The sequence below is a fragment of the Somniosus microcephalus genome, chromosome 3 (genome assembly GCF_052327205.1).
Source record: "Somniosus microcephalus isolate GS21.2 chromosome 3, FLI_Smic_1.0, whole genome shotgun sequence".
Taxonomy (NCBI): domain Eukaryota; kingdom Metazoa; phylum Chordata; class Chondrichthyes; order Squaliformes; family Somniosidae; genus Somniosus; species Somniosus microcephalus.
The window spans coordinates 33,241,512-33,266,956 of record NC_140989.1 but is presented as its reverse complement, the minus strand read 5'-3'; the positions used below and the strand labels follow the sequence as shown (position 1 = coordinate 33,266,956).

Sequence of the window (25,445 nt, the reverse complement as noted above, 5' to 3'; positions counted from 1 at the left end):
TTTTTCTATGTTTACACACAGGTTTCTAGCTGTGATTTCCCTGCACAGTGAGTTCCTGATCTCAGCTGCGCTGTGACTTCAGAGGCCAGGTGATTCCCTGCAAGCAGGGAGAAGGCAAAGGGACCGAGTCTACTTGGGCTGCTCCCACACAACTTCTGGTAGCTGGAATAGTCACAGTGGGAGAGGCCTGTGAGTTTTCCCTGGCCCCCCTCTACCCCCACGTCCCAGCATTCACTGATCAGGGAATGGAGTGCCACGGGGACTTCCAAACGAGGCAGGAAATAACTTGCAAAAATGTATGGGTAAAATATGTCTCATTGTTTATGGCATATATAGCAGCACAGATACAAAGAGAAAAACTGCAAATACTGGAAAGCTGAGCTAAAACAGAAAATGCTGACAATACACAACCGGGTCGCCAGCATCTGAAAAGAGAAGGTAACGTTTCAGGGTAGCGCCTTCTGTCTTTTCAGATGCTGATGGAGTTGCCGTATATTTCCGACGTTATCTGTTTGTATGCAGCCGCACGGCTGTACTCTTTTATGTTGTAGTGATAGAAATTACTTCAGCGTTGAGGGACCTGGGATTGCACTGGAGCGACCAGTGTACAAAGCCTTAACACTTTCATCTCCAGTTCCTCTCTTCAATTTCAGCAAAGGTGTTAACCCGCTTTAGAATAAATGGTTCACTGCCTCCGTTAAAATAGCAGAGGAAGGGATTTTGGACAAACATGTTTAGCCATCGTGCACTGATATTAAATGAGGGGCTGAGGTTTTTGACTTTAGCCGTTATGTTCAATGTGCAGAGATGTTTGATGGTGACGTGCAAGGAACTACTCAGAGGAATTTATTTTTATAAAAATCAATACAAGCTGGACTTGATGAACCTGATTATGAATGCTGTGGAAATCTCGGATAAAAATAAAGCGCTCCATCTGGTTCAGTAGAGACTTTTAGAACAGCATGAAACGCAGCAAAAAACAGCATTTTCAGCAGATGCAGGTCAGAATTCAGTGTTTAGGTAAGTAAGTCATCTATTATAATCTAGTAACAGCAACAAGAAGGATTTTTAAAAAAAATATCTGAGCCAGGAAAATGTGGTTATACTTATTGTTGAGGAAGCTCATACAGCACATAGGAATGTAGAGGGACGGAAAGGACCATTACAGTCCACCGGGTCAGTCTCGGGATCTGGAAAATGTCATATTCTATCACTCATTCCCCTCAATCTCTCCCTCACTAAGCCTCCATCTGTAAGAGAAATGTCAACTATTAAAAACTAACTATGAAAATCCACCATAGGAATTATGGAATGAATATGCCTGAAAGGGTGGTAGAGACAGAAGCCCTCGCCACATTTAAAAAGTACTTGGATGTGCACTTGAAGTGCCGTAACCTACAGGGCTACGGACCAAGTGCTGGAAAGTGGGATTAGGCTGGATAGCTCTTTGTCGGCCGGCGCGGACAAGATGGGCCGAATGACCTCCTCCTGTGCTGTAAATTTCTATGATTCTATGGATATAATTTTTAATGCAGTTTAAGGTTGGAAATCAATGTACACTTACATAGTTTACTTGCCCAATTCACTACCCTCAAGGCAACTCTAAAGCAAAATAGAGAAACGTTTTTAAATGTTTACAAAATGAATCTTTTATGGAGACCACTGCTGTGAATATAGGGAGAGCTGAATCCAATGGACTGAGCCACATTACAAAATAGTTTACATCAAGAGTTTTCTGTTGTACAGGAATTTTTTTTTTAAAAAGGTCTGACATGCAATGGCATATTGGCACAGAAAGTCAGGGTACCAATGCGCTATGGAGATAATGCAATATGGGTTTGCATCTGTGGTTCCCCACATTGAGTTCCCAATTTTACCCATGCCTCTGAGAGCTTCACAGTGAAGGGGGAATTACCCGAGGCCATTCTCTGACGTATTTTAGTGGCCTGTGGAGTGGGACATTGGTATAGGTGTGAGACGAGGTAGCTGGTCTGCTCTTTCAGCCAGCAATTGGAGCGGGGCGGGGACCCGAAAATAGAAGAACAATTGAAATTGAGAAATGGCCTGCATCTATAGTTTATTATTGGGCAGGGAGATTGGAGGAGAGGCAGAGGAAAGTTTGGACCAGAGCACTGATGAACACAAGAGCAGGTATTTCCCTCCCTACAGAAATAAAATGGTGAAAGGTTATAAATTATTAGCTCCCTCTGCAAAAAGCATAGCTTGTAATTGTTTGTTTATAAGAACATAAGAAATAGGAGCAGGAGTAGGCCAATCGGCCCCCCGAGCCTGCTCCGCCATTTAATAAAATCATGGCTGACCTGATCCTAACCGCCAATCCACTATCACAGAACCATCTCCTGAATCTAACAGAATTAGACACACGAAATAGGAGCAGGATCAGGCTACACGGCCCCTGGGCCCGCTCCGCTACCCACAGGGCCATGACCGATCCGAACCTAGACTCATGTCCAAATTCCTGCCCGCTCCCCGTAACCCTTAATTCCCTTTACTTCTAGGAAACTGTCTATTTCTGTTTTAAATTTATGTAATGATGTAGCTTCTACAGCTTTTTGGGGCAGCATATTCCATGGACCTACCACCCTCTGAGTGAAGTAGTTCCTCCTCATCTCAGTTTTGAAAGAGCAGCCCCTTATTCTAAGACTATACCCCTAGTTCTAGTTTCACCCATCATCAGGAACATCTTCTCTGCATCCACCCGATCCAACCCCTTCACAATCTTATATGTTTCAATAAGATCACCTCTCATTCTTCTGAACTCCAATGAGTAGAGTCCCAATCTACTCAACCTCTCCTCATATGTCCATCCCCTCATCCCCGGGATTAACCGAGTGAACCTTCTTTGTACTGACTCGAGAGCAAGTATGTCCTTTCTTAAGTATGGACACCAAAACTGTACGCAGTATTCCAGGTGCGGTCTCACCAATACCTTGTACAACTGAAGCAATACCTCCCTATTTTTATATTCTATCCCCCTAGCAATGAAAGCCAACATTCCATTGGCCTTCTTAATCACTTGCTGCACCTGCATACTAACCTTTTGAGTTTCGTGCACCAGGACCCCCAGATCCCTTTGTACTTCAGTACTTTCCAGTTTCTTGCCATTAAGATAATAACTTGCTCTACGATTTTTCCTGCCAAAGTGCATAACCTCACACTTTCCAGTATTGTATTCCATCTGCCAAATCTCTGCCCACTTACTTAGCCTGTCTATGTCCCCTTGAAGGTTTTTTATGTCCTCCTCGCTCACTACTTTCCCCCCCATCTTAGTATCATCTGCAAACTTTGATATGTTACACTCGGTCCCCTCCTCCAAATCGTTAATATAGATTGTAAAGAGTTGGGGACCCAGCACTGACCCCTGCGGAACACCACTAGTTACTGATTGCCAGTCTGAGAATGAACCATTTATCCCAACTCTCTGCCTTCTGTTAGATAGCCAATCCTCTATCCATGCCAGAATATTACCCCCAATCCCGTGATTTTTTATCTTAAGCAATAATCTTTTGTGTGGCACCTTGTCAAATGCCTTTTGGAAGTCTAAATACACTACGTCCACTGGTTCCCCTTCATCCACCCTATATGTTACTTCCTCAAAGAACTCCAGCAAATTTGTCAAACATGACTTCCCCTTCATAAAACTATGCTGACTTTGTCCTATTAAATTATGATTATCCAAATGTCCTGTTTACTGTCTCCTTAATGGACTCCAAAATTTTACCTACCACAGATGTTAGGCTAACCGGTCTATAGTTTCCAGCCTTCTGTCTACTGCCCTTTTTAAATAAGGGTGTTACATTAGCAGTTTTCCAGTCTGCCGGGACCATTGCCGAGTCCAGGGAGTTTTGGAAAATTATTACCAATGCATCCACAATCCCTACCGCCACTTCCCTCAAGACCCTAGGATGTAAGCCATCAGGTCCAGGTGATTTATCCGCCTTGAGTCCCATTATTTTACCGAGTACCACTTCCTTAGTGATTTTGATCGTGTTTAGCTCCTCCCCCCCATAGCCCCCTGTTTGTCCAGTGTTGGGATATTCTTAGTGTCTTCTACTGTAAAGACTGATATAAAATATTCATTCAGTGTTTTTGCCATCTCCATATTTCCCACCATTAATTTCCCGGTCTCATCCTCTAAGGGACCAACATTTACTTTAGCCACCCTTTTTCTTTTTATATAACTATAAAAACCCTTGCTATCTGTTTTTATATTTTTTGCTAATTTACTTTCATAATCTATCTTCCCTTTCTTAATCAATCTTTTTGTTATTTTTTGCTGTCTTTTAAAGTTTTCCCAATCCTCTATCCTCCCACTAGATTTGGCTACCTTATATGCCCTTGTTTTTAGTCGAATACTATCCTTAATTTCTTTACTTAGCCACGGATGGCTGTCTTTTCTTTTACACCCTTTTCTTCTCAGTGGAATATATATTTTTTGGAAGTTGTAAAATAACTCCTTAAATGTACACCACTGATCATGTATCGTCTTACCCTTTAATCTATTTTCCCAATCCACTCTACTCAATTCCGCTCTCATACCTTCATAGTCTCCTTTATTCAAGCTTAGCACGCTTGTTTGAGAACCAACCTTCTCACCCTCTAATTGAATATGGAATTCAACCATGTTATGGTCACTCATTCCAAGGGGATCCTTTACTAGGACATTTTTAATTAATCCTGTCTCGTTACACAGGACCAGATCTAAGGTTGCTTGCCCCCTGGTCGGTTCAGTTACATACTGCTCAAGAAACCCATCCCTAATACACTCAATGAACTCATCCTCAAGGCAGCCCTGCCCAATTTGATTTGTCCAATTAATATGATAGTTAAAATCCCCCATAATTATAGATGTTCCCTTATTACAAGCCTCAACTATTTCCTGATTGATATTCCGTCCAACAGAGTTGCCACAGTTCGGAGGCCTATAGACTACGCCCACTCGTGTTTTTTTCCCCTTATTATTCCTCACCTCCACCCAAACTGTTTCATTGTCCTGATCTTTTGACCCAATATCATTTCTCTGTATTACAGTGATTCCTTCCTTTATTAACATAGCCACCCCACCTCCCCTTCCTTCCTGCCTGTCCTTCCTGATCGTTAAATAACCTGGTATGTTTAATTCCCAGGCATTGTCACCCTGCAGCCATGTTTCTGTAATGGCCACAAGATCATACCCATATGTAGTTATTTGTGCCATTAACTCATCTATTTTGTTACGAATGCTACGTGCATTCAGATAGAGAACTTTCAAAGATGTTTTGTGACACTTAGTTCCTGCTTTTGCCCTTTTTATTACTTTACCTTTTACTCCATACCTTCTGCCCCTTCCTGACATGCTCTGGTTTTGGTCTGGACCATATGAGCAAGAAAGATCTGGGGTTTGATGCCCAGTCAGTTCTCTGATCTCAGGGCAGTACCCCACAGTTAAGGACTGTAAAATCACCATGGTTCCCACTCCTGGTTGCTGCACAGCAATCCCTGCTGGCAATGCATGTGTGTGGACAATGGGTGACGATATAGCTCATCTCTAATGACCGCCATAGTTGGGAGGATTGCCAACACTCAACTGTCGAGGCTTACATGTGAGTAATTTCCATTTGGGCTAGATGGCAAGGGTGACCATGGAATCGATGAAGTAGTCAGTCCCTTCAGGAGAAAGGGGGACATTATATACCTAAACAAAATCTCAATCTTCCTTGCTGCAATGCTCCATCTCACCCTCAGTAAGCTCCCCACTGGAGTGGAGCTAATTTACAGAACAAACGGGAAACTGTTCAACCTCCGTCGCCTCCAGTCCAGATCCAAGGTCGTCCCATCCTCTGTCGTCGAATTACAGTATGCAGATGATGCTTGCGTCTGCGCTCACTCGGAGGTTGAACTCCAAACCATCGTAAACACCTTCACCAAAGCATACGAGAGCATGGGCCTTACACTAAACATCAGTAGGACAAAGGTCCTCTACCAACCTGCCCCCGCCACACAGTGCTGCCCCCCCGATTATTATCAAAATCCACGACAAGGCCTTGGAAAACGTGGACCACTTTCCATACCTCGGGAGCCTATTGTCAACAAGGGCAGACGTCGACGACGAAGTCCAACACCGCTTTCAGTGTGCCAGTGCAGCCTTCGGTCGCCTGAGGAAGAGAGTGTTTGAAGACCAGGACCTCAAACCTGGCACTAAGCTCATGGTCTACAGGGCAGCAGTGATACCTGCCTCAGAGACATGGACCATGTACAGCAGGCACCTCAAAGCACTGGAGAGGTACCACCAACGCTGCCTCCGCAAGATCCTGCAAATCAATTGGCAGGATAGGCGCACCAACGTCAGTGTTCTTGCTCAGGCCAACATCCCCAGCATCGAAGCTCTGACCACGCTCAATCAGCTCCGATGGACGGGTCACATTGTCCGCATGCCCGATACGAGACTCCCAACACAAGCGCTCTACTTGGAGCTACGGCACGGCAAGAGAGCCCCAGGTGGGCAGAGGAAACGCTTCAAGGACACCCTCAAAGCCTCCTTGAAAAAGTGTAACATCCCCACCGACACCTGGGAATCCCTGGCCCAAGACTGCACAAAGTGGAGGAGAAGTATCCGGGAAGGCGCTGAACACCTCGAGTCTCTTCACCGGGAGCAAACGGAAGTCAAGCACAGGCAGCGCAAGGAGCGCACGTCAACCCAAGCACCCCACCCACCCGCCCCTTCAACCACCGTCTGCCCCACCTGTGACAGAGACTGTAGGTCCCGCATTGGACTCATCAGTCACCTGCGAGCTCATTTTTAATGTGGAAGCAAGTCATCCTCGGTTCCGAGGGACTGCCTAAGAAGAGAAACAAAATGGCATTTGCAGGAACTAATTGTGCCCACATTTTGTAGCACATTAAATTTGAAACAAATTTGACCTGTACTCCTTCCTAAAAAAGATAAAAATGCATACGAGCACAATGTAAACTGCAAGACATCAATCGGAATCAGGGCCCATATCTTGATACTTGAACTGACACATGAGTACGTCATTGCACAGGAGCGTAATTGAAGGAATGTGTTTTTCAGTATTCTACACATTTAAACTGTGCACCTTCACAAATGTTTGGAAGTCTCAAGGTCCCCGATTCATTAGCTATATCAAAAGGAATAGAATTAGGAGGGAAGGTGTTAAAGCCGTTTGTGTCTGTACTGAGACAGAAGCAAATCCCATCACATTCCAGGGCTGCACTACAAACCCTGGCTTTGTGCATCTCTCATTCACCCTGGAGCCTTCCAGTTTCCTCTACCATCAGGAGTCGTGAGTGCATAGATGCCATGATTAATGTTGCAACCATGTCACGTTAAATAACATTTACACTGACACTCTGAGCTCAGCTGTCTCTCTGTAACTTCCTCCAGGTAGCAGTGTAAGTGTCTAAAGTGGTGTGATATTTAACAAGAATTATCTGGGTGGAAATACTTCCAACTTAAAAGTATTTTATAAGCATTCCTTAAAAACACAAAAATAATTGGATAATTTCTCCCATTCGAAAAGGACAACTTCCAACTTTTATATGAGAACAGACCCACTTGTTGTGTGTGGTGGGTCTGCCGTCTGTCCTCTCGTTATGTCGAACAGGGATCCACAACTTTGCTGGTCTTGGGTGCCAACTAGGACTAAAGTTTAAAAAAAATCAATAGCAGCTGAGTTTTGAGATGGACTTTCTCCTTGGGTAGGAAATATTCAGATTATCTTTTTCCCTGGGAAGTGGTTCAAAGTAACTTCAGGCCTCCCAGATACTCTGATCTCACAGACGTTCCTGTGTGCGTGAGAAAACGCTCCTTAATTTTTTTTCTGGAGAAGGGTAACTATCCCACCTCTACCATTGGCTTGCATCAGTCCTCTCTTTAGAGATGTAAGAGTTTAAGAGCAGTGCAGTCCAGAAGGATGTTATTCAAAATTCAACTGTCCATTTGTCATGCTTGATTTTTCTTATGTTTTTCTTTACTTACTAAGCCGTTGATAGTGTAGTTAGTATTCTCCTTCCAAAAGATAACTCTAGGACTGGTCAGATGGGTTGTCTTCCGGCCCTGTATATTCCTATGTAACTCTATACTGCCCGTTTACTCCACAGGATAGAGCAGAGTTGCTAGAAAGTGAATTGCTGTTAGTACAAAGCTCTTGTAGACCAAATTACCCCAAAGCAATTTACCTCATGTTACATTGCACCAATTTTACAGTCTCTAATCTCCTTGCTGGATACTGGATATAAAACTAGTGCAGGAGCAGGTTCCAGAACAGTGGGTTCTGTACTCGTTTTGCACTGGCGCCGTTTAATCAGGGGGAATGTAGTAATCCAAAGCCTCCTGTGTAAATGAAGCTTGAGAAACATTTCAGCTCCGGAATCTTGTAGACGGATTGCCCACCAGTTCACTCAACTGAAAGCTGATCATCATTTCCAGAATAAATCTGTACATGGGGCTACTATTCAAAACCTGGTGTTTACGGGGGTCATTCTGGGCTCCTGCACCCCCAGTGGTAGGTCATGCTCACAGGGAGTGCAGGTCAAAGAATTGGGGCTACTGTAGCCAATCTCCAATCTGCACTCCCTCCCTGTGAACACGGTTCCCCTGCTGGGAATGTGGAATTACCCCTTATTAGTTACCCTGATCTACCCAGTTAATTGTTTTTGCTTTTACTTGGAAGTGCTTAAGGCTACAGTAAATGGAATTGATCAGTTTATTACGTCTCATCAGAGTTGGACCAACTGGAAAAATACTGCCTTTGGAGTAAATGCTAAATGAGCAGATTTATCTGCTTTAGGTGCTGTTTATGTGAAGAATTATCCATTCCCAGTTGGAAGAAAAATAAGAGTACTTGCTTGCATGAGCTTGTCATGTCATCAAATGTCTCAAAGCACTTCACACAGTGAATTACTTTATTAATTGAAATGCAGTGAGTATCCTTATCTGGGAAAACTCAGCAGCCATTGCGAACAAGAAACTTCCCACAAACAGCAACCAGATGAATGGCCAGTTTAATCTGTTTTCCTTTGGCGCTGGTGAGTGAGGAAGGAATGTTGGCCAGGAATTTCACTCCGGACTGGGCCTGATGTTGAGAAGTGAAATTTGTATTGAAAAGTTTCAGAATAAGAATGCTGCAGTAATCACCAAAAATTTCAGAAAAGAGTAATTATCAATCCAGAAATACTGTACTACCTCTGCATGTCTCTGGTATTGACGGATTTGTGTTTTATTTAGTGCGGCGGGGTTCCTTATTAACCTACTCCCTGATGTTCCGTGACTGCGACTTTATTACCCAGTTTATTATAGAATTAAAAAATGTCTTTGGTTGTCATCATTTTTTTCTTCTGTTCTACGTGGAACCTGACTTTAAAGCCTTCAGTTAGCATGGGAACCACCAGATGGGGTCCTTTGACAAGGGTCAGCAGGGAGGCTGCCACTGCTGTATATAGAGGGTGGAACTCAGAGCTGTGCTTTCAGCAATAACAACACTGCTTTGTTTGGCCAAGGGTAGTTATCAGCTTTTCTGTATTAAAACCTAATTAAGATGTGTGCCAGTAAAAGGAGGGCAGTTATTGTATTTGTTAGTTTAGCTGTTGGACATTGATATAATTTAATCAGCCTCCTACAGTGAACTCTGCCTCGCAGAATCTCTATGTGTGCGTCTAAGCTGGGTTTTCTTCAGGAAAAAAAGGCCGTATAAATTATAGCTTTAACCTGTAACGTTTGTGACAGTGACTGACAACCAGGGGATGTTGAAGAGCACGACTAACCCCTTGAGTGCTCGGCGTGACACCAATGTGCTGCTTTACTATCACAAAATATATAGGAGGATGAGGTCCAGCAACTATAGAGTGCTAAAAAATGTGAGAACAAGATGTGTGTTACTGATATTTATCGGAGGTGGTGAAAAGAGATTTCTCAAATCTTTGAAAATTGACAAAAAACATTTAGAAGGTTAAACTGTTGGCTTTTAGACAAAGGGGTATTTGAAATACTATCAGGAGCACCTGCTATTCTGACACCGCCTTGTGCCCTTGGTCTTTATGATTATTAACTGTCTCACTCAGCAGTGAAATATTAAATCCCAATTTGCTTCCATCTCAGGTCAGACACACGTGTCAGGTTGGCTCAGTGATAGCACTCTAGCCTCTTGAATCAGAAGGTTGTATTTTCAAGCCGCACTCCAGGACTTGAGTGTATAATCGAGGCTGACACATCTGTGCAGTACTGAGGGAGTGCTGCACTGTTGGGAGTGCTGTCATTAGGATGCAACATGTGCTTTGATCCCTGCCTGCCTGTCTGGTGGACATTCAAGCAAATGCTAAAGCTTCCAAGACACTATCTGAAGAATGACGGGTAGTTCTCCCACTGTCCTGGGCAACATTCCTCCCCCAACAAAAACCACCAAAGTACATTAACTCGTCAGTCATTGTGGGATCTTGCTGTTTGCATAATGTCTGCCTCATTTGCCTACATGCCAAATATTTCAAAGTAATTCTTTGAATGCGAAGCACTTTGAGACTTTTCTGAGAGCTATGATGAGGTTTTATCTAAGTGTTAGTCTTTGTTGCCACCTCCAGACTCAACGCTTCTAATCCATTCCTGGCCGGCCTCCCATCCTCCACGCTCCATAAACTTCAGCACACCCAAAACTCTACTGCTCATCTCCTATCCCACGCCAATTACCACTCATCTATCACCCATGTCCTTGCTGACCTACACTGGCTCCTGGACCCCTCAAACGTAAAACTTGTGTATAATTCCCTGCATGGCCTTGCCCCTCCCTACCTCTGTAACTCTCCTCTTCCCGAACTCTCCATTCCTCTAACTCTGGCCTCTTGTGCGTCTTCCCCCTTCCTTTCCTCTCTCTATAAGCGGCCAAGCCTTGAGCTGCCGAGGCCCCACGCTCTGGAATTCCCTCCCTAAACCCCGCAACCTCTCCTCTTTCAAGATCCTTCTTCAAACTCCCCTCCTTGGCCAAGCTTTTGTTCACCCCTTCTAATATCTCCTTTTTTAGGCTCGCCATCCATTCCACCTTTGTGAAGCGCCATGCGATGTTTTCCTATGTTAAGGGCACTATAGAAATTGTAGTTATTGTTTTTTCATACTTATAAACAAAGTCATATTGTGATAGAACCTGAGATGTTTGTGGTCACTGTCACAGCAGCTGTATGTGATACAAAATGAAAAAGTTAATTCCTGATATTTTGGAATTTGTTCACTAAAGTTTAGATGGGAAACAGCAATGATGCAAAGCCTGCCATTTCAAGTCTATCTAGATATGGTTCTGGTCAGGATTCTTAAATGGGATTCATTCATTGTTGAGCACATATTGTATACACCATTTTTGTGTCTTTGTGTCTTAATGCGAGGAGCATTTGTAATAAGGTGGATGAATTGGCTGCGCAAATAGAGGTAAACGAATATGATTTGGTTGGGATTACGAAAACGTGGCTCAAGAATGGCCAAGACTGGGAACTCAACATCCAGGGGTATTCGATATTCAGGAAAGATAGGCAAAAAGGAAAGGGAGGTGGGGTAGCATTACTGTTTAAAGAAGGGATTAATACAATTGTAATGAAGGATATTAGCTCTGATGATGTGGAATCTGTATGGGTAGAATTGAGAAATACTAAGGGGAAAAAAACATTAGTGGGAGTGGTATATAGACCTCCAAACAGTAAGGCGGAGATTGGGGATGGCATTAAAAGGGAAATTAAAGAAGCGTGCAATAAGGGCACAGCAGTCATCATGGGTGACTTTAATCTACATATAGATTGGGCCAACCAAATTAGTAACAATACTGTGGAGGAGGAATTCCTGGAGTGTTTACGGGATGGTTTCCTGGACCAATATGTCGAGAAACCAACCAGAGATCAGGCCATCTTAGACTGGGTATTATGTAACGAGAAAGGATTAATTAGCAATCTTGTTGTACGAGGCCCCTTGGGTCGGAGTGATCATAATATGATCGAATTCTTCATTAAGATGGAGAATGAAGGAGTTGACTCAGAGACAAGGGTCCTCAATTTAAATAAAGTAAACTACGATGGTCTGAGGAGCGAGTTGGGTAGGATTGATTGGGGAATGTCGCTCAAAGGGTTGACGGTGGATAGGCAATGGCAAACATTCAAAGACTGAATGGATGAGCTACAGGATTTGTTCATCCCAGTTTGGCATAAAAATAAAACAAAAAAGGTGACTCAACCGTGGCTAACAAGGGAAATTATGGATAGCATAAGATCCAAGGAGAGGACATATAAATTAGCTAGAAAAAGCAATAATCCTGAGGATTGGGAGCAGTTTAGGAGTCAACAAAGGAGGACAAAGGGATTAATTAAGAAAGGGAAAATAGAATATGAGAGTAAGCTTTCAGGGAACATAAAAACTGACTGTAAAAGCTTTTATAGATATGTGAAGAGAAAAAGATTGGTGAAGTCAAGCGTAGGTCCCTTACAGTCAGAATCAGGGGAATTTATAATGGGAAACAAGGAAATGGCAGACCAACTAAATACATACTTTGGTTCTGTCTTCACAAAGGAGGATACAAATAACCTCCCAGAGATGCTGGGGAACATAGGGTCTGATGAAAGGGATGAACTGAAAGAAATCAGTATTTGTAGGGAAATGGTGTTAGGAAAATTGATGGGACTGAAGGTCAATAAATCCCCAGGGCCTGATGGTCTACATCCCAGGGTACTTAAGGAAGTGGCCCTAGAGATAGTAGATGCATTGCTGGTCATCTTCCAGAACTCGATAGACTCTGGAACGGTACCCATGGATGGAGGGTAGCTAATGTTACCCCACTATTCAGAAAAAGTGGGGAATTATAGACCGGTAAGCCTGACATCGGTAGTGGGGAAAATGCTAGAGTCTATTATAAAAGATGTTATAGCAGAGCACTTGGAAAGCAGTGACAGGATCGGACAAAGTCAACATGGATTTACAAAAGGTAAATCATGCTTGACTAATCTACTGGAATTTTTTGAGGATGTAACTGGTAAAATAGATAAGGGAGAACCAGTGGATGTGGTGTATTTGGACTTTCAGAAGGCTTTCGATTCAGTCCCGCATAAGAGATTAGCGTGCAAAATTAAGGCACATGGGATTGGGGGCAAGGTATTGACTTGGATAGAGAACTGGTTGGCGGACAGAAAGCAAAGAGTTGGAATAAACTGGTAGTTTTCCGAGTGGCAGGCAGTGACTAGTGGGGTACCGCAAGGATCGGTCCTAGGACCCCAGCTGTTCACAATATATATTAATGATCTGGACGAGGGAATTGGATGTAATCTCTCCAAATTTGCAGACGACACAAAGCTGGGTGGAAGAGTAAGCTGTGAGGAGGATGTCGTGAAACTCCAGTACGATTTGGACAGGTTGGGTGATTGGGCAGAAACATGGCAAATGCACTATAATGTGGATAAATGTGAGGTTATCCACTTTGGTGGCAAAAACAGGAAGGCAAATTATTATTTGAATGGCAATAGATTGGGAGAAGGGGAAGTGCAAAGAGGCCTGGGTGTTATTGTGCACCAGTCGCTGAAGGTAAGCATGCAGGTGCAGCAGGCAGTTAAGAAGGCAAATGGTATGTTGGCCTTCGTAGCAAGAGGGTTCGAGTACAGGAACAAGGATGTCTTGCTATAGTTGTACAGGGCCTTGGTGAGCCCGCACCTTGAGTATTGTGTGCAGTTTTGGACACATTACCTGAGGAAGGACGTTCTTGCCATGGAGGGAGTGCAGCGAAGATTCACCAGGCTGATACCTGGGATGGCAGGAATGACGTATGAGGAGAGATTGTGTCAATTGGGCTTATACTCACTGGAGTTTAGACGATTGAGAGGGGATCTCATCGAAACCTATAAAATTCTGTCGGGTCTGGACAGACTAGATGCAGGAAGGATGTTTCGGATGGCCGGGGAGTCCAGAACCAGGGGTCATAGTCTAAGGATAAGGTGTAAGCCATTTAGGACTGAAATGAGGAGGAATTTCTTCACCCAGAGAGTGGTGAACCTGTGGAATTCTCTGCCACAGAGGGCGGTGGAGGCCAGTTCATTAAATATATTCAAGAAAGAGTTGGATATATTTCTTAAGGCTAAAGGGATCAAGGGATATGGGGAGAAGGCAGGGACAGGGTACTGAATTTGGATGATCAGCCATGATCTCATTGAATGGCGGAGCAGGCTCGAAGGGCCAAATGGCCTACTCCTGCTCCTATCTTCTATGTTTCGATGATAGAAGAACCTTCTTCAAACAACCTGAAGTTGTTCCTTTGCATTGTTGGTGCAGTAACTCTGACAGCAGTTTCCCAGGTATCTTCCAGCAGGTTTGCAGCTGAGTCACAGTCATTCCTGTGCACATTGCAGTGGTAAAACAGAAGTGGATAGATTTCTGACTAGTAAGCGCATCAAGGGATATGGCGATAGGGCCGGTGAATGGAGTTGAGGCAGAAGATCAGCCATGATCTCATTGAATGGCGGAGCAGGCTCGAAGGGCCGAATGGCCTACTCCTGCTCCTATTTCTTATGTTCTTATCCACGTAAGTGAAGACCTTCATCCCTGGAACCATTCTCATAAATCTTTTCTGCACCCTCTCTAAGGCCTTCACATCCTTCCTAAAGTGCGGTGCCCAGAATTGGACACAATACTCCAGTTGAGGCCGAACCAGTGTTTTATAAAGGTTCATTATAACTTACTTGCTTTTGTACTTTATGCCTCTATTTATGAAGCCCAGTATCCCTTATGCTTTTTTAACTGCTTCTCTGCCACCTTCAACGATTTGTGCACATACCCCCACGTCTCTCTGTTCATGCACTCCCTTTAGGATTGTACCCTTTAGAATATATTGCCTCTCCTCGTTCTTCCTACCAAAATATATGGAAAATGCACCAATTTAGGTGGTGAAGATGTATCGTCCTCACAAGAAAGGATGTGGCAAAGGTATATTTGTTTGGTAAGGGAATTGTGCTGGAAGAACCATGTGTTGGTTTTGTCACACTGACACATGACCCACCTCTATGACCAAGCTTTTAGTCACCCCTCGTGATCCCTCTTCCTTTTAGTCAGCTTCCATTTTCCTCACCCCTCCATAAGCGCCATGGGACATTTTTCTACGTTAAAGGTGCTCGATAAATACACGTTGTTGTTGTTGTTGTTTACTTGAGCCATAAGCTTGGGCGTATCATAGCAAGTTTATATCGCAGCACAGCTTCCAGTGGCAGGGTGGTGGGGCAGCTGGTGCTCTGAATTTACAGGGAGAAGCAAATTCAAAGCACAAGTCGCAACTGTGAAATAACCACGCATGTGCAAGCTCACTTATACACCGTTGCATTTGCAGCTGTCCCTTGGTATGTGGTCCTTCCAGTGTCGGGAGGAACATGGAACAAATGGCAGCCTCCAAATTCCAGTACCGTTGATGTTTGCCATTGGGATCCATGTCCGGAGCTGGTCTGGGGGCACTAGTAGGGCTTTGTTTATATACTATAACACTAATATAAATGCAGGATTTAAATGGGGTGGCTGAAAGCACATTAGTAGTGCTCAAGATTCAGTTGTTTGAAGAGCCCCACTCATTTGCCTCAAGAAAATTCTGCTAACTCCGGAAAATAAGATGCTAACTGGTGTCGCCAAGGAGTTGTGCACAGATAACCACAGGGCTGAAGAAGTGGTAACGAAGAATGCTGTGACAGAATTGCCCTAAATGTTAACCACACAACTTATTTATATTAATGCAAACTAAATTGCTGCACTATATTAATGAATGTAATAGAATTTAAAAACAGCAGCACCATGCATTACTTATCCCCACAGACAGGCATCGGATGGCAGTGCACAGGCCTGATTACCATATCAGAGAAAAAGTCAAGCAGTGGCTTGGCACTTCCTTACAATGAGGGAAGATACGAGTGTGAAGAGTCTGGTGCATCTGTCTCATTAATACCTCAATTACTGGCCGAGGAATAAGTCACTAAGCCTGGCTAAGAAATTGTATTTCTCTTTTGCAAAGATGCTGTCTCCATAGGCCAGCAGCCTTCCAGTACCGCACTCAAATTATCATTCGTCATGTGAGCGTCAATCACAACCAAGAGCAATTCTGTCCTTAAACCTGACACACACTTTCCAGCAGGGGTCACTGGATAGCTATCAGAAGTAGTAACTCTGGCTGATTTGTTTTTATACGTTCTGAAAGGGACTGTAGCAGCTCAGCTGCTGTTCCAGCCAGAACAATGGGGTACGGTGGCATAGTGGTTATGATACTGGACTAGTGATCCAGAGGCCTGGATGAATGATCTGGAGACAATGAGTTCAAATCCCACCATGGCAGCTGGGGAATTTAACTGGAATTTTAAAAAGAGCTAGTGGTGACCATGAAACTGTCGTAAAAACCCATCTGGTTCACTAACGTCCTTTAGGGAAGGAAACCTGCTGTCCTTACCTGGTCTGGCCTATATGTGACTCCAGTCCCACAGCAATGTGGTTGACTCTTAACTGCCCTCTGACTGGCTCACCACCACCTTCTCGAAGGCAATTCGGGATGGGCAATAAATGCTGGCCTTGCCTGCGACGCCCACATTCCTTGAATGAATTTAAAAAACAGCCGAAGTAATGTCCTGGGCAGTGCCTTTAACCATTGGACGATTAAGGGAGCCTAGATAATGATGAAAGCGACATAAAAAGAAAAGGGAAAAATAAAATGGATACACATTTTTTTGACATTTTTTCCCATTTTGTTTGTGCTCTGTTGATTTTAGCATTAACAGCAATTCTGGGAGGGCACGGCATCAAAAGTGTGTCTGTTATTTCCTTTTGTAGAAGGCACGTGATAATTGCCAGAGGACTTGATTGCATATATTTCTGGCTTTCGTTGTTAAAAAAAAATGATTGAAAGATCTTTTATCAAAAAAATCTAAAGTGTCAAAGGCTTTTTTATCCTCCTTCCCTGCGTAATTGCTACATATTTTAAACAGTATGTTTTAAGCCCATAATCATTCAGTTGCAATTTACTTAATAGTAAAGCTTCACATAATTAAATAGAACGTGTCTGACCCGTGTTAATAATCTTTAAGATATACATACACACACCTTCCTGTTTTTGCTGTGGCCAAATATTACATCAATATCGGAAGGGAATAACACACATTCCTCTGCCTTTGTTGCTAAACAAATTAATTTCATTTGGTAATTATGTTTGAAGCAGTTATTTTTAACCCCCTGATTTAAAAAAATGAGTGCTTGAAACTCATTTGGTTGGTGAGTATATCTCTTTTTTTAAACTTTAACTCTGGTTTATAGTTTCTAAGGTCTCTCTGGTGTAGCAGGGACTGTTGGTAAACCAGTTAACTGTAGTGTAATTAGTGGGATTGACTGATTTAATTTAAATTCAATTAATTAAAGGGTATGTCATGGCAGGACAGCCGGGCCCCGTGATCTGCTCCTCCTGCGATATGTGGGAACTCAGGGACACTTCCTGTGTCCCTGACAACTACATGTGCAGGAAGTGCATCCAGCTGCAGCTACTGACAGACCGCATTGCAGCGCTGGAGCTGCGATTGGACACATACTGGAGCGTTCACGATGCTCAGGACAACGTGAATAGCACGTTTACGGAGTTGGACACACCGCATGTAGAGGTTGGACAGGAAGAAAGGGAACAGGTGACCAACAGGCAGAGTACTAGGCGCAGGCAGGTAGTGCAGGGGTCCCCTGTGGCCATCCCCCTCTCCAACAGATACACCACTTTGAGTACTGTTGGGGGGGATGGCTTATCAGAGGAAGGCAGCAGCAGCCAACTTCCTGGCACCAGGGGTGGCTCTGCTGCACAGAATGGGAGGAAAAAGAGGGGTAGAGCTATAGTAATAGGGGATTCAATTGTAAGGGGAATAGATAGGCGTTTCTGCGGCCGCAAACGAGATTCCAGGTTGGTGTGTTGCCTCCCTGGTGCAAGGGTTAAGGATGTCTCCGAGCGACTCCAGAACATCTTGGAAGGGGAGGGTGAAGAGCCAGTTGTCGTGGTGCATATAGGCACCAACGATATAGGTAAAAAGCGGGATGAGGTCCTAAAAGCGGAGTATAGGGAGTTAGGAGATAAATTAAAAAACAGGACCTCAAAGGTAGTAATCTCAGGATTGCTACCAGTGCCACGTGCTAGTCAGAGTAGAAATAGAAGGATACATCAGATGAATACGTGGCTAGAGGAATGGTGCCAGGGGGAGGGATTCAAGTTCCTGGGACATTGGAACCGGTTCTGGGGGAGGTGGGACCAGTTCAAACCGGACGGTTTGCACCTGGGCAGGGCTGGAACCAATGTCCTAGGGGGAGTGTTTGCTAGTGCTGTGGGGGAGGGTTTAAACTAAAATGGCAGGGGGTTGGGAACCTGAGCAGGGAGACAGAGGAAAGGGAAACAAGGATAAAAGCAAAAGATAGGAAGGAGAAAAACAAAAGTGGCAGTCAGAGAAATCAACGGTTTAAATCAAATATGGCCACAGTAAATAATAATTCTAATAGGTCTAAGAGCGTTAAAAAAACAAGCCTGAAGGCTTTGTGTCTTAATGCAAGGAGCATTTGTAATAAGCTTCGCAAATAGAAGTAAACAAATACGATTTGGTTGGGATGACAGAAACGTGGCTCAAGGAAGGCCAGGACTTGGAACTCAACATCCAGGGGTATTCGATATTCAGGAAAGATAGGCAAAAAGGAAAGGGAGGTGGGGTAGCATTACTGGTTAAAGAAGGGATTAACACAATTGTAATGAAGGATATTAACTCTGATGAGGTGGAATCTGTATGGGTAGAATTGAGAAATACTAAGGGGAAAAAAACGTTAGTGGGAGTGGTTTATAGACCTCCAAACAGTAAGGCGGAGATTGGGGATGGCATTCAAAGAGAAATTAAAGAAGCGTGCAATAAGGGCACAGCAGTCATCATGGGTGGCTTTAATCTACATATAGATTGGGCCAACCAAATGAGTAACAATACTGTGGAGGAGGAATTCCTGGAGTGTTTACGGGATGGTTTCCTGGACCAATATGTCGAGGAACCAACCAGAGATCAGGCCATCTTAGACTGGGTATTATGTAACGAGAAAGGATTAATTAGCAATCTTGTTGTAAGAGGCCCCTTGGGTCGGAGCGATCATAATATGATCGAATTCTTCATTAAGATGGAGAATGAAGTAGTTGACTCAGAGACTAGGGTCCTCAATTTAAATAAAGGAAACTATGATGGTCTGAGGAGCGAGTTGGGTAGGATTGATTGGGGAATGGCACTCAAAGGGTTGACGGTGGATAGGCAATGGCAAACATTCAAAGACCGAATGGATGAACTACAGAATTTGTTCATCCCAGTTTGACATAAAAATAAAACAAAAAAGGTGACCCAACCGTGGCTAACAAGGGAAATTAGGGATCGCATAAGGTCCAAGGAGAGGGCATATCAATTGGCCAGAAAAAGCAATAATCCTGAGGATTGGGAGCAGTTTAGGATTCAACAAAGGAGGACAAAGGGATTAATTAAGAAAGGGAAAATAGAATATGAGAGGAAGCTTGCAGAGAACATAAAAACTGACTGTAAAAGCCTTTATAGATATGTGAAGAGAAAAAGATTGGTGAAGTCAAGCGTAGGTCCCTTGCAGTCAGAATCGGGGGAATTTATAATGGGGAACAAAGAAATGGCAGACCAACTAAATACATATTTTGGTTCTGTCTTCACAAAGGAGGACACAAATAACCTCCCAGAGATGCTAGGGAACATAGGGTCTGATGAAAGGGTGGAACTGAAAGAAATCAGTATTTGTAGGGAAATGGTGTTCGGAAAATTGATGGGACTGAAGGCCGATAAATTCCTAGGGCCTGATAATCTACATCCCAGGGTACTTAAGGAAGTGGCCCTAGAAATAGTAGATGCATTGCTGGTCATCTTCCAGAACTCGATAGACTCTGGAACGGTACCCATGGATTGGCGGGTAGCTAATGTTACCCCACTATTCAAAAAAGGTGGTAGAGAAAAGGCGGGGAATTATAGACCGGTAAGCTTGACATCGGTAGTGGGGAAAATGCTAGAGTCCATTATAAAAGATGTAATAGCAGAGCACTTGGAAAGCAGTGACTGGATCGGACAAAGTCAACATGGATTTACAAAAGGTAAATCATGCTTGACTAATCTACTGGAATTTTTTGAGGATGTAACTGGTAAAATAGATAAGGGAGAACCAGTGGATGTGGTGTATTTGGACTTTCAGAAGGCTTTCGATTCAGTCCCGCATAAGAGATTAGCGTGCAAAATTAAGGCACATGGGATTGGGGGCAAGGTATTGACTTGGATAGAGAACTGGTTGGCGGACAGAAAGCAAAGAGTTGGAATAAACGGGTCGTTTTCCGAGTGGCAGGCAGTGACTAGTGGGGTACCGCAAGGATCGGTCCTAGGACCCCAGCTGTTCACAATATATATTAATGATCTGGACGAGGGAATTGGATGTAATATCTCCAAATTTGCAGACGACACAAAGCTGGGGGGGAGGGTATGCTGTGAGGAGGATGTCGTGAAACTCCAGCACGATTTGGACAGGTTGGGTGATTGGGCAGAAAATGGCAAATGCACTATAATGTGGATAAATGTGAGGTTACCCACTTTGGTGGTAAAAACAGGAAGGCAGATTATTATTTGAATGGTAATAGATTGGGAGAAGGGAAAGTGCAAAGAGACCTGGGTGTTCTTGTACACCAGTCGCTGAAGGTAAGCATGCAGGTGCAGCAGGCGGTTAAGAAGGCAAATGGTATGTTGGCCTTCGTAGCAAGAGGGTTCGAGTACAAGAACAAGGCTGTCTTGCTACAGTTGTACAGGGCCTTGGTGAGACCACACCTTGAGTATTGTGTGCAGTTTTGGTCGCCTTACCTGAGGAAGGACGTTCTTGCCATGGAAGGAGTGCAGCGAAGATTCACCAGGCTGATACCTGGGATGGCAGGAATGACGTATGAGGAGAGATTGGGTCGATTGGGCTTATACTCACTGGAGTTTAGAAGATTGAGAGGAGATCTCATTGAAACCTATAAAATTCTGTCAGGCCTGGACAGACTAGATGCAGGAAGGATGTTTCTGATGGCCGGGGAGTCCAGAACCAGGGGTCATAGTCTAAGGATAAGGGGTAAGCCATTTAGGACTGAAAGGAGGAATTTCTTCACCCAGAGAGTGGTGAACCTGTGGAATTCTCTGCCACAGAGGGCGGTGGAGGCCAGTTCATTAAGTATATTCAAGAAAGAGTTGGATATATTTCTTAAGACTAAAGGGATCAAGGGATATGGGGAGAAGGCAGGGACCGGGTACCGAATTTGGATGATCAGCCATGATCTCATTGAATGGCGGGTCAGGCTCGAAGGGCCGAATGGCCTACTCCTGCTCCTATTTTCTATGTATCTATGAAATGCTTGTTTGGAGAGATATGGAGTCTCCGTCCAGCAGGGATGTGAACACAGCAAATACCACAGCACGAGGCTTTAACTGTTACATCCTTTACCTCTTTTTCAACTCAGTTTACCTTTATGAAGAAAGAAAGAAAGACTTGCGCCTTTCACGACCACCGGACGTCTCAAAGCGCTTTACAGTACTTATCAAGCACTTTTGAAGTGGAGTCACTGTTGTAATGTGGGAAACGCGGCAGCCAAAATTGCACACAGCAAGCTCCCACAAACAGCAATATGATAATGACCAGATAATCTGTTTTTTTTTAAAAAGTGGTGTTGATTGAGGGATAAATATTGGCCAGGACACCGGGGATAACTCCCCTGCTCTTCTTCAAAATAGTGCCATGGGATCTTTTACGTCCACCTTGGGGAGTCTGGATAGTGAGCGCTAACAGGCTATTCAGCCACATGGGGGTCTCACAATTAGGGTTCCTCTGATGCCTCAGCGAGTTTAGAAAGTGAATAGCTGAGGCCCTTGTTTTGCTGTCGGGTCTGTGCTAATTTAGCTGATCTTGCTGCAGTAGTGGTAGAAGCAGTACAACTGGCTTTAGGGAAGGGAAGCTGGCCAAGGTTCCCACTTCTGTAGCTAGTCCACTGAATAAACAATAGACTCATACAGGATGTCAGTCAAATATTATTCCTGGATGAAATTCTACTCTCAGTTCCTACATCTGTATTAGAATTCAGTTTAAATGGAAGTGGTTTTAGTAAATTGAAATTAAAACAACAAAATCTTCCACTTATATAGCAAGGTTAATGTAGGAAAACTTCCCAAGGCACTTCACCGAGACATAATCAAACAATAATGGATGCTGAGCAAGGAAGGAGATATTAGGAGGGGTGACCAAAAGCTTGGTCAAAAAGGTGCACTTAAGGAAGGTTTTAAAATTACAGAGAGGTGCAAGAACTATAAAGTAGTGTTAATGGGGGACTTCAACTATCCTAATAGAGACTGGGATAGTAATAGTGTAAAGGGCAGAGAGGGGGAAGAATTTCTGAAGTGTTCAGGAGAACTTTCTTGGTCAGTACATTTCCGGCCCAACGAGGAAGGAGGCATTGCTGGATCTGGTTCTGGGGAATGCAGTGGGTCAAGTAGAGCAAGTGTCAGTACGGGAACATTTAGCGAACAGTGATCACAGTATCATAAGGTTTAAACTAGCTATGGAAAAGGACAGAGAGCAATCTAGAGTAAAAATACTTAAATGGAGGAAAGCCAATTTCATTGGGTTGAGAATGGATCTGGCCCGGGTAAATTGGAATCAAAGATTGACAGGCAAAACTGTAATCGAACAATGGGCTGCCTTTAAAGAGGAGATGGTTCGGGTACATTCGAGGTACATTCCCACGAGGGGGAAAGGTAGGGCAATTAAAACCAGAGCTCCCTGGATGACGAAAGAGATAGAGAGTAAGGTGAAGCAGAAAAAGTGGGGGTATGACAGATGTCAGGTTGAGAATACAAGTGAGAACCAGCTTATAGAAACACAGAGGATAGGAGCAGGAGTAGGCCATTCGGCCCCTCGAGCCTGCTCCGCCATTCAATGAGATCATGGCTGATCATCCAAATTCAGTACCCTGTCCCTGCCTTCTCCCCATATCCCTTGATCCCTTTAGCCTTAAGAAATATATCCAACTCTTTCTTGAATATATTTAATAAACTGGCCTCCACCGCCCTCTGTGGCAGAGAATTCCACAGGTTCACCATTCTCTGGGTGAAGAAATTCCTCCTCATTTCAGTCCTAAATGGCTTACCCCTTATCCTTAGACTATGACCCCTGGTTCTGGACTCCCCGGCCATCAGAAACATCCTTTCTGCATCTAGTCTGTCCAGACCTTACAGAATTTTATAGGTTTCGATGAGATCCCCTCTCAATCTTCTAAACTCCAGTGAGTATAAGCCCAATCGACCCAATCTCTCCTCGTACGTCATTCCTGCCATCCCAGGTATCAGCCTGGTGAATCTTCGCTGCATTCCCTCCATGGCAAGAACGTCCTTCCTCAGGTAAGGCGACCAAAACTGCACACAATACTCAAGGTGCGGTCTCACCAAGGCCCTGTACAACTGTAGCAAGACATCCTTGTTCCTGTACTCGAACCCTCTTGCTACGAAGGCCAACATACCATTTGCCTTCTTAACCGCCTGCTGCACCTGCATGCTTACCTTCAGCGACTGGTGCACAATAACACCCAGGTCTCTTTGCACTTCCCCTTCTCCCAATCTATTACCATTCAAATAATAATCTGCCTTCCTGTTTTTGCCACCAAAGTGGATAACCTCACATTATAGTGCATTTGCCATGTTTCTGCCCTATCACCCAACCTGTCCAAATCGTACTGGAGTTTCACGACATCCTCCTCACAGCTTACCCTCCCACTCAGCTTTGTGTCGTCTGCAAATTTGGAGATATTACATCCAATTCCCTCGTCCAGATCATTAATATATATTGTGAACAGCTGGGGTCCTAGGACCGATCCTTGCGGTACCCCACTAGTCACTGCCTGCCACTCGGAAAACGACCCGTTTATTCCAACTCTTTGCTTTCTGTCCGCCAACCAGTTCTCTATCCAAGTCAATACCTTGCCCCCAATCCATGTGCCTTAATTTTGCATGCTAATCTCTTATGTGGGACCTTATCGAAAGCCTTCTGAAAGTCCAAATACACCACATCCACTGGTTCTCCCTTATCTATTTTACCAGTTACATCCTCAAAAAATTCCAGTAGATTAGTCAAGCATGATTTACCTTTTGTAAATCCATGTTGACTTTGTCCGATCCTGTCACTGCTTTCCAAGTGCTCTGCTATTACATCTTTTATAATAGACTCTAGCATTTTCCCCACTACCGATCTCAGGCTTACCGGTCTATAATTCCCCGCTTTTTCTCTACCACCTTTTTTGAATAGTGGGGTAACATTAGCTACCCTCCAATCCATGGGTACTGTTCCAGAGTCTATCGAGTTCTGGAAGATGACCAGCAATGCATCTACTATCTCTAGGGCCACTTCCTTAAGTACCCTGGGATGTAGACCATCAGGCCCTGGGGATTTATCAGCCTTCAGTCCCATCAATTTTCCTAACACCATTTCCCTACAAATACTGCTTTCTTTCAGTTCCTCCCTTTCATTAGACCCTATGTTCCCTGGCATCTCTGGGAGGTTATTAGAAAGTTCAGAGGGGACGTGAAAAAGGAAATAAGAGGGGCAAAGAGAGAGTATGAGAATAGATTGGTAGCTAACATAAAAGAGAATCCAAAAGCATTCTATAGGCATATAAATAGAAGGGATGGGGCCGATTAGGGACCAAAATAGAGACCTACACATGGAGGCAGAGGGCACGACTGAGGTACTAAATTAGTACTTTGCATCTGTCTTTATCAAGGAAGAAGATGCTGCCAAAGTCATAGTGAAAGAGGAGGTAGTTGAGATACTGGATGGGATAAAAATTGATAAGGAGGAGGTACTAGAAAGGCTGGCTGTACTTAAAGTAGATAAGTCACATGGGATGCATCCTCGGATGCTGAGGGAAGTAAAGGTGGAAATTGCGGTGGTACTGGCCATAATCTTCCAATCCTCCTTGGATACGGGGCTGGTGCCAGAGGACTGGAGAATTGCAAATGTTACAACCTTGTTCAGGAAAGGATGTAAGGATAAATCCAGCAATTGCAGGTCAGTCAGTTTAACCTCAGTAGTGGGGAAGCTTTTAGAAACGATAATCCGGGACAAAATTAACAGTCACTTGGAGAAGTGTAGATTAATTAAGGAAAGCCAGCACGGATTTGTCATTGGCAAATTGTGTTCAACTAACTTGATTGAGTTTTTTGATGAGGTAACAGAGAGGCTTGATGAGGGCAATGCGGTTGATGTGGTGAACATGGACTACCAAAAGGCCTTTGATAAAGTGCCACGTAATAGGCTTACCAGCAAAGTTGAAGCCCATGGAATAAAAGGGGCAGTGGCAGCATGGATACAGAATTGGCTGAGTAAC

General features: G+C 43.9%; 1 protein-coding gene across 7 annotated transcripts in view; it reads left to right on the top strand.

Moving 5' to 3' along the window:
- sdccag8 (SHH signaling and ciliogenesis regulator sdccag8) overlaps nucleotides 1–25,445 on the top strand; it is a 414,689-nt gene that overhangs the window by 366,749 nt on the left and 22,495 nt on the right. The window contains exon 17 of one of the 7 annotated variants that reach the window (XM_085979871.1): nucleotides 22–1,428. The exons of the other annotated variants lie outside the window; for them this stretch is intronic. Coding sequence (XP_085835997.1) covers nucleotides 22–76 — 55 coding nt within the window. The 3' untranslated portion in view covers nucleotides 77–1,428. Of the gene's footprint in view, nucleotides 1–21; nucleotides 1,429–25,445 lie in introns of those variants that run through there. 7 annotated transcript variants of the gene reach the window in all.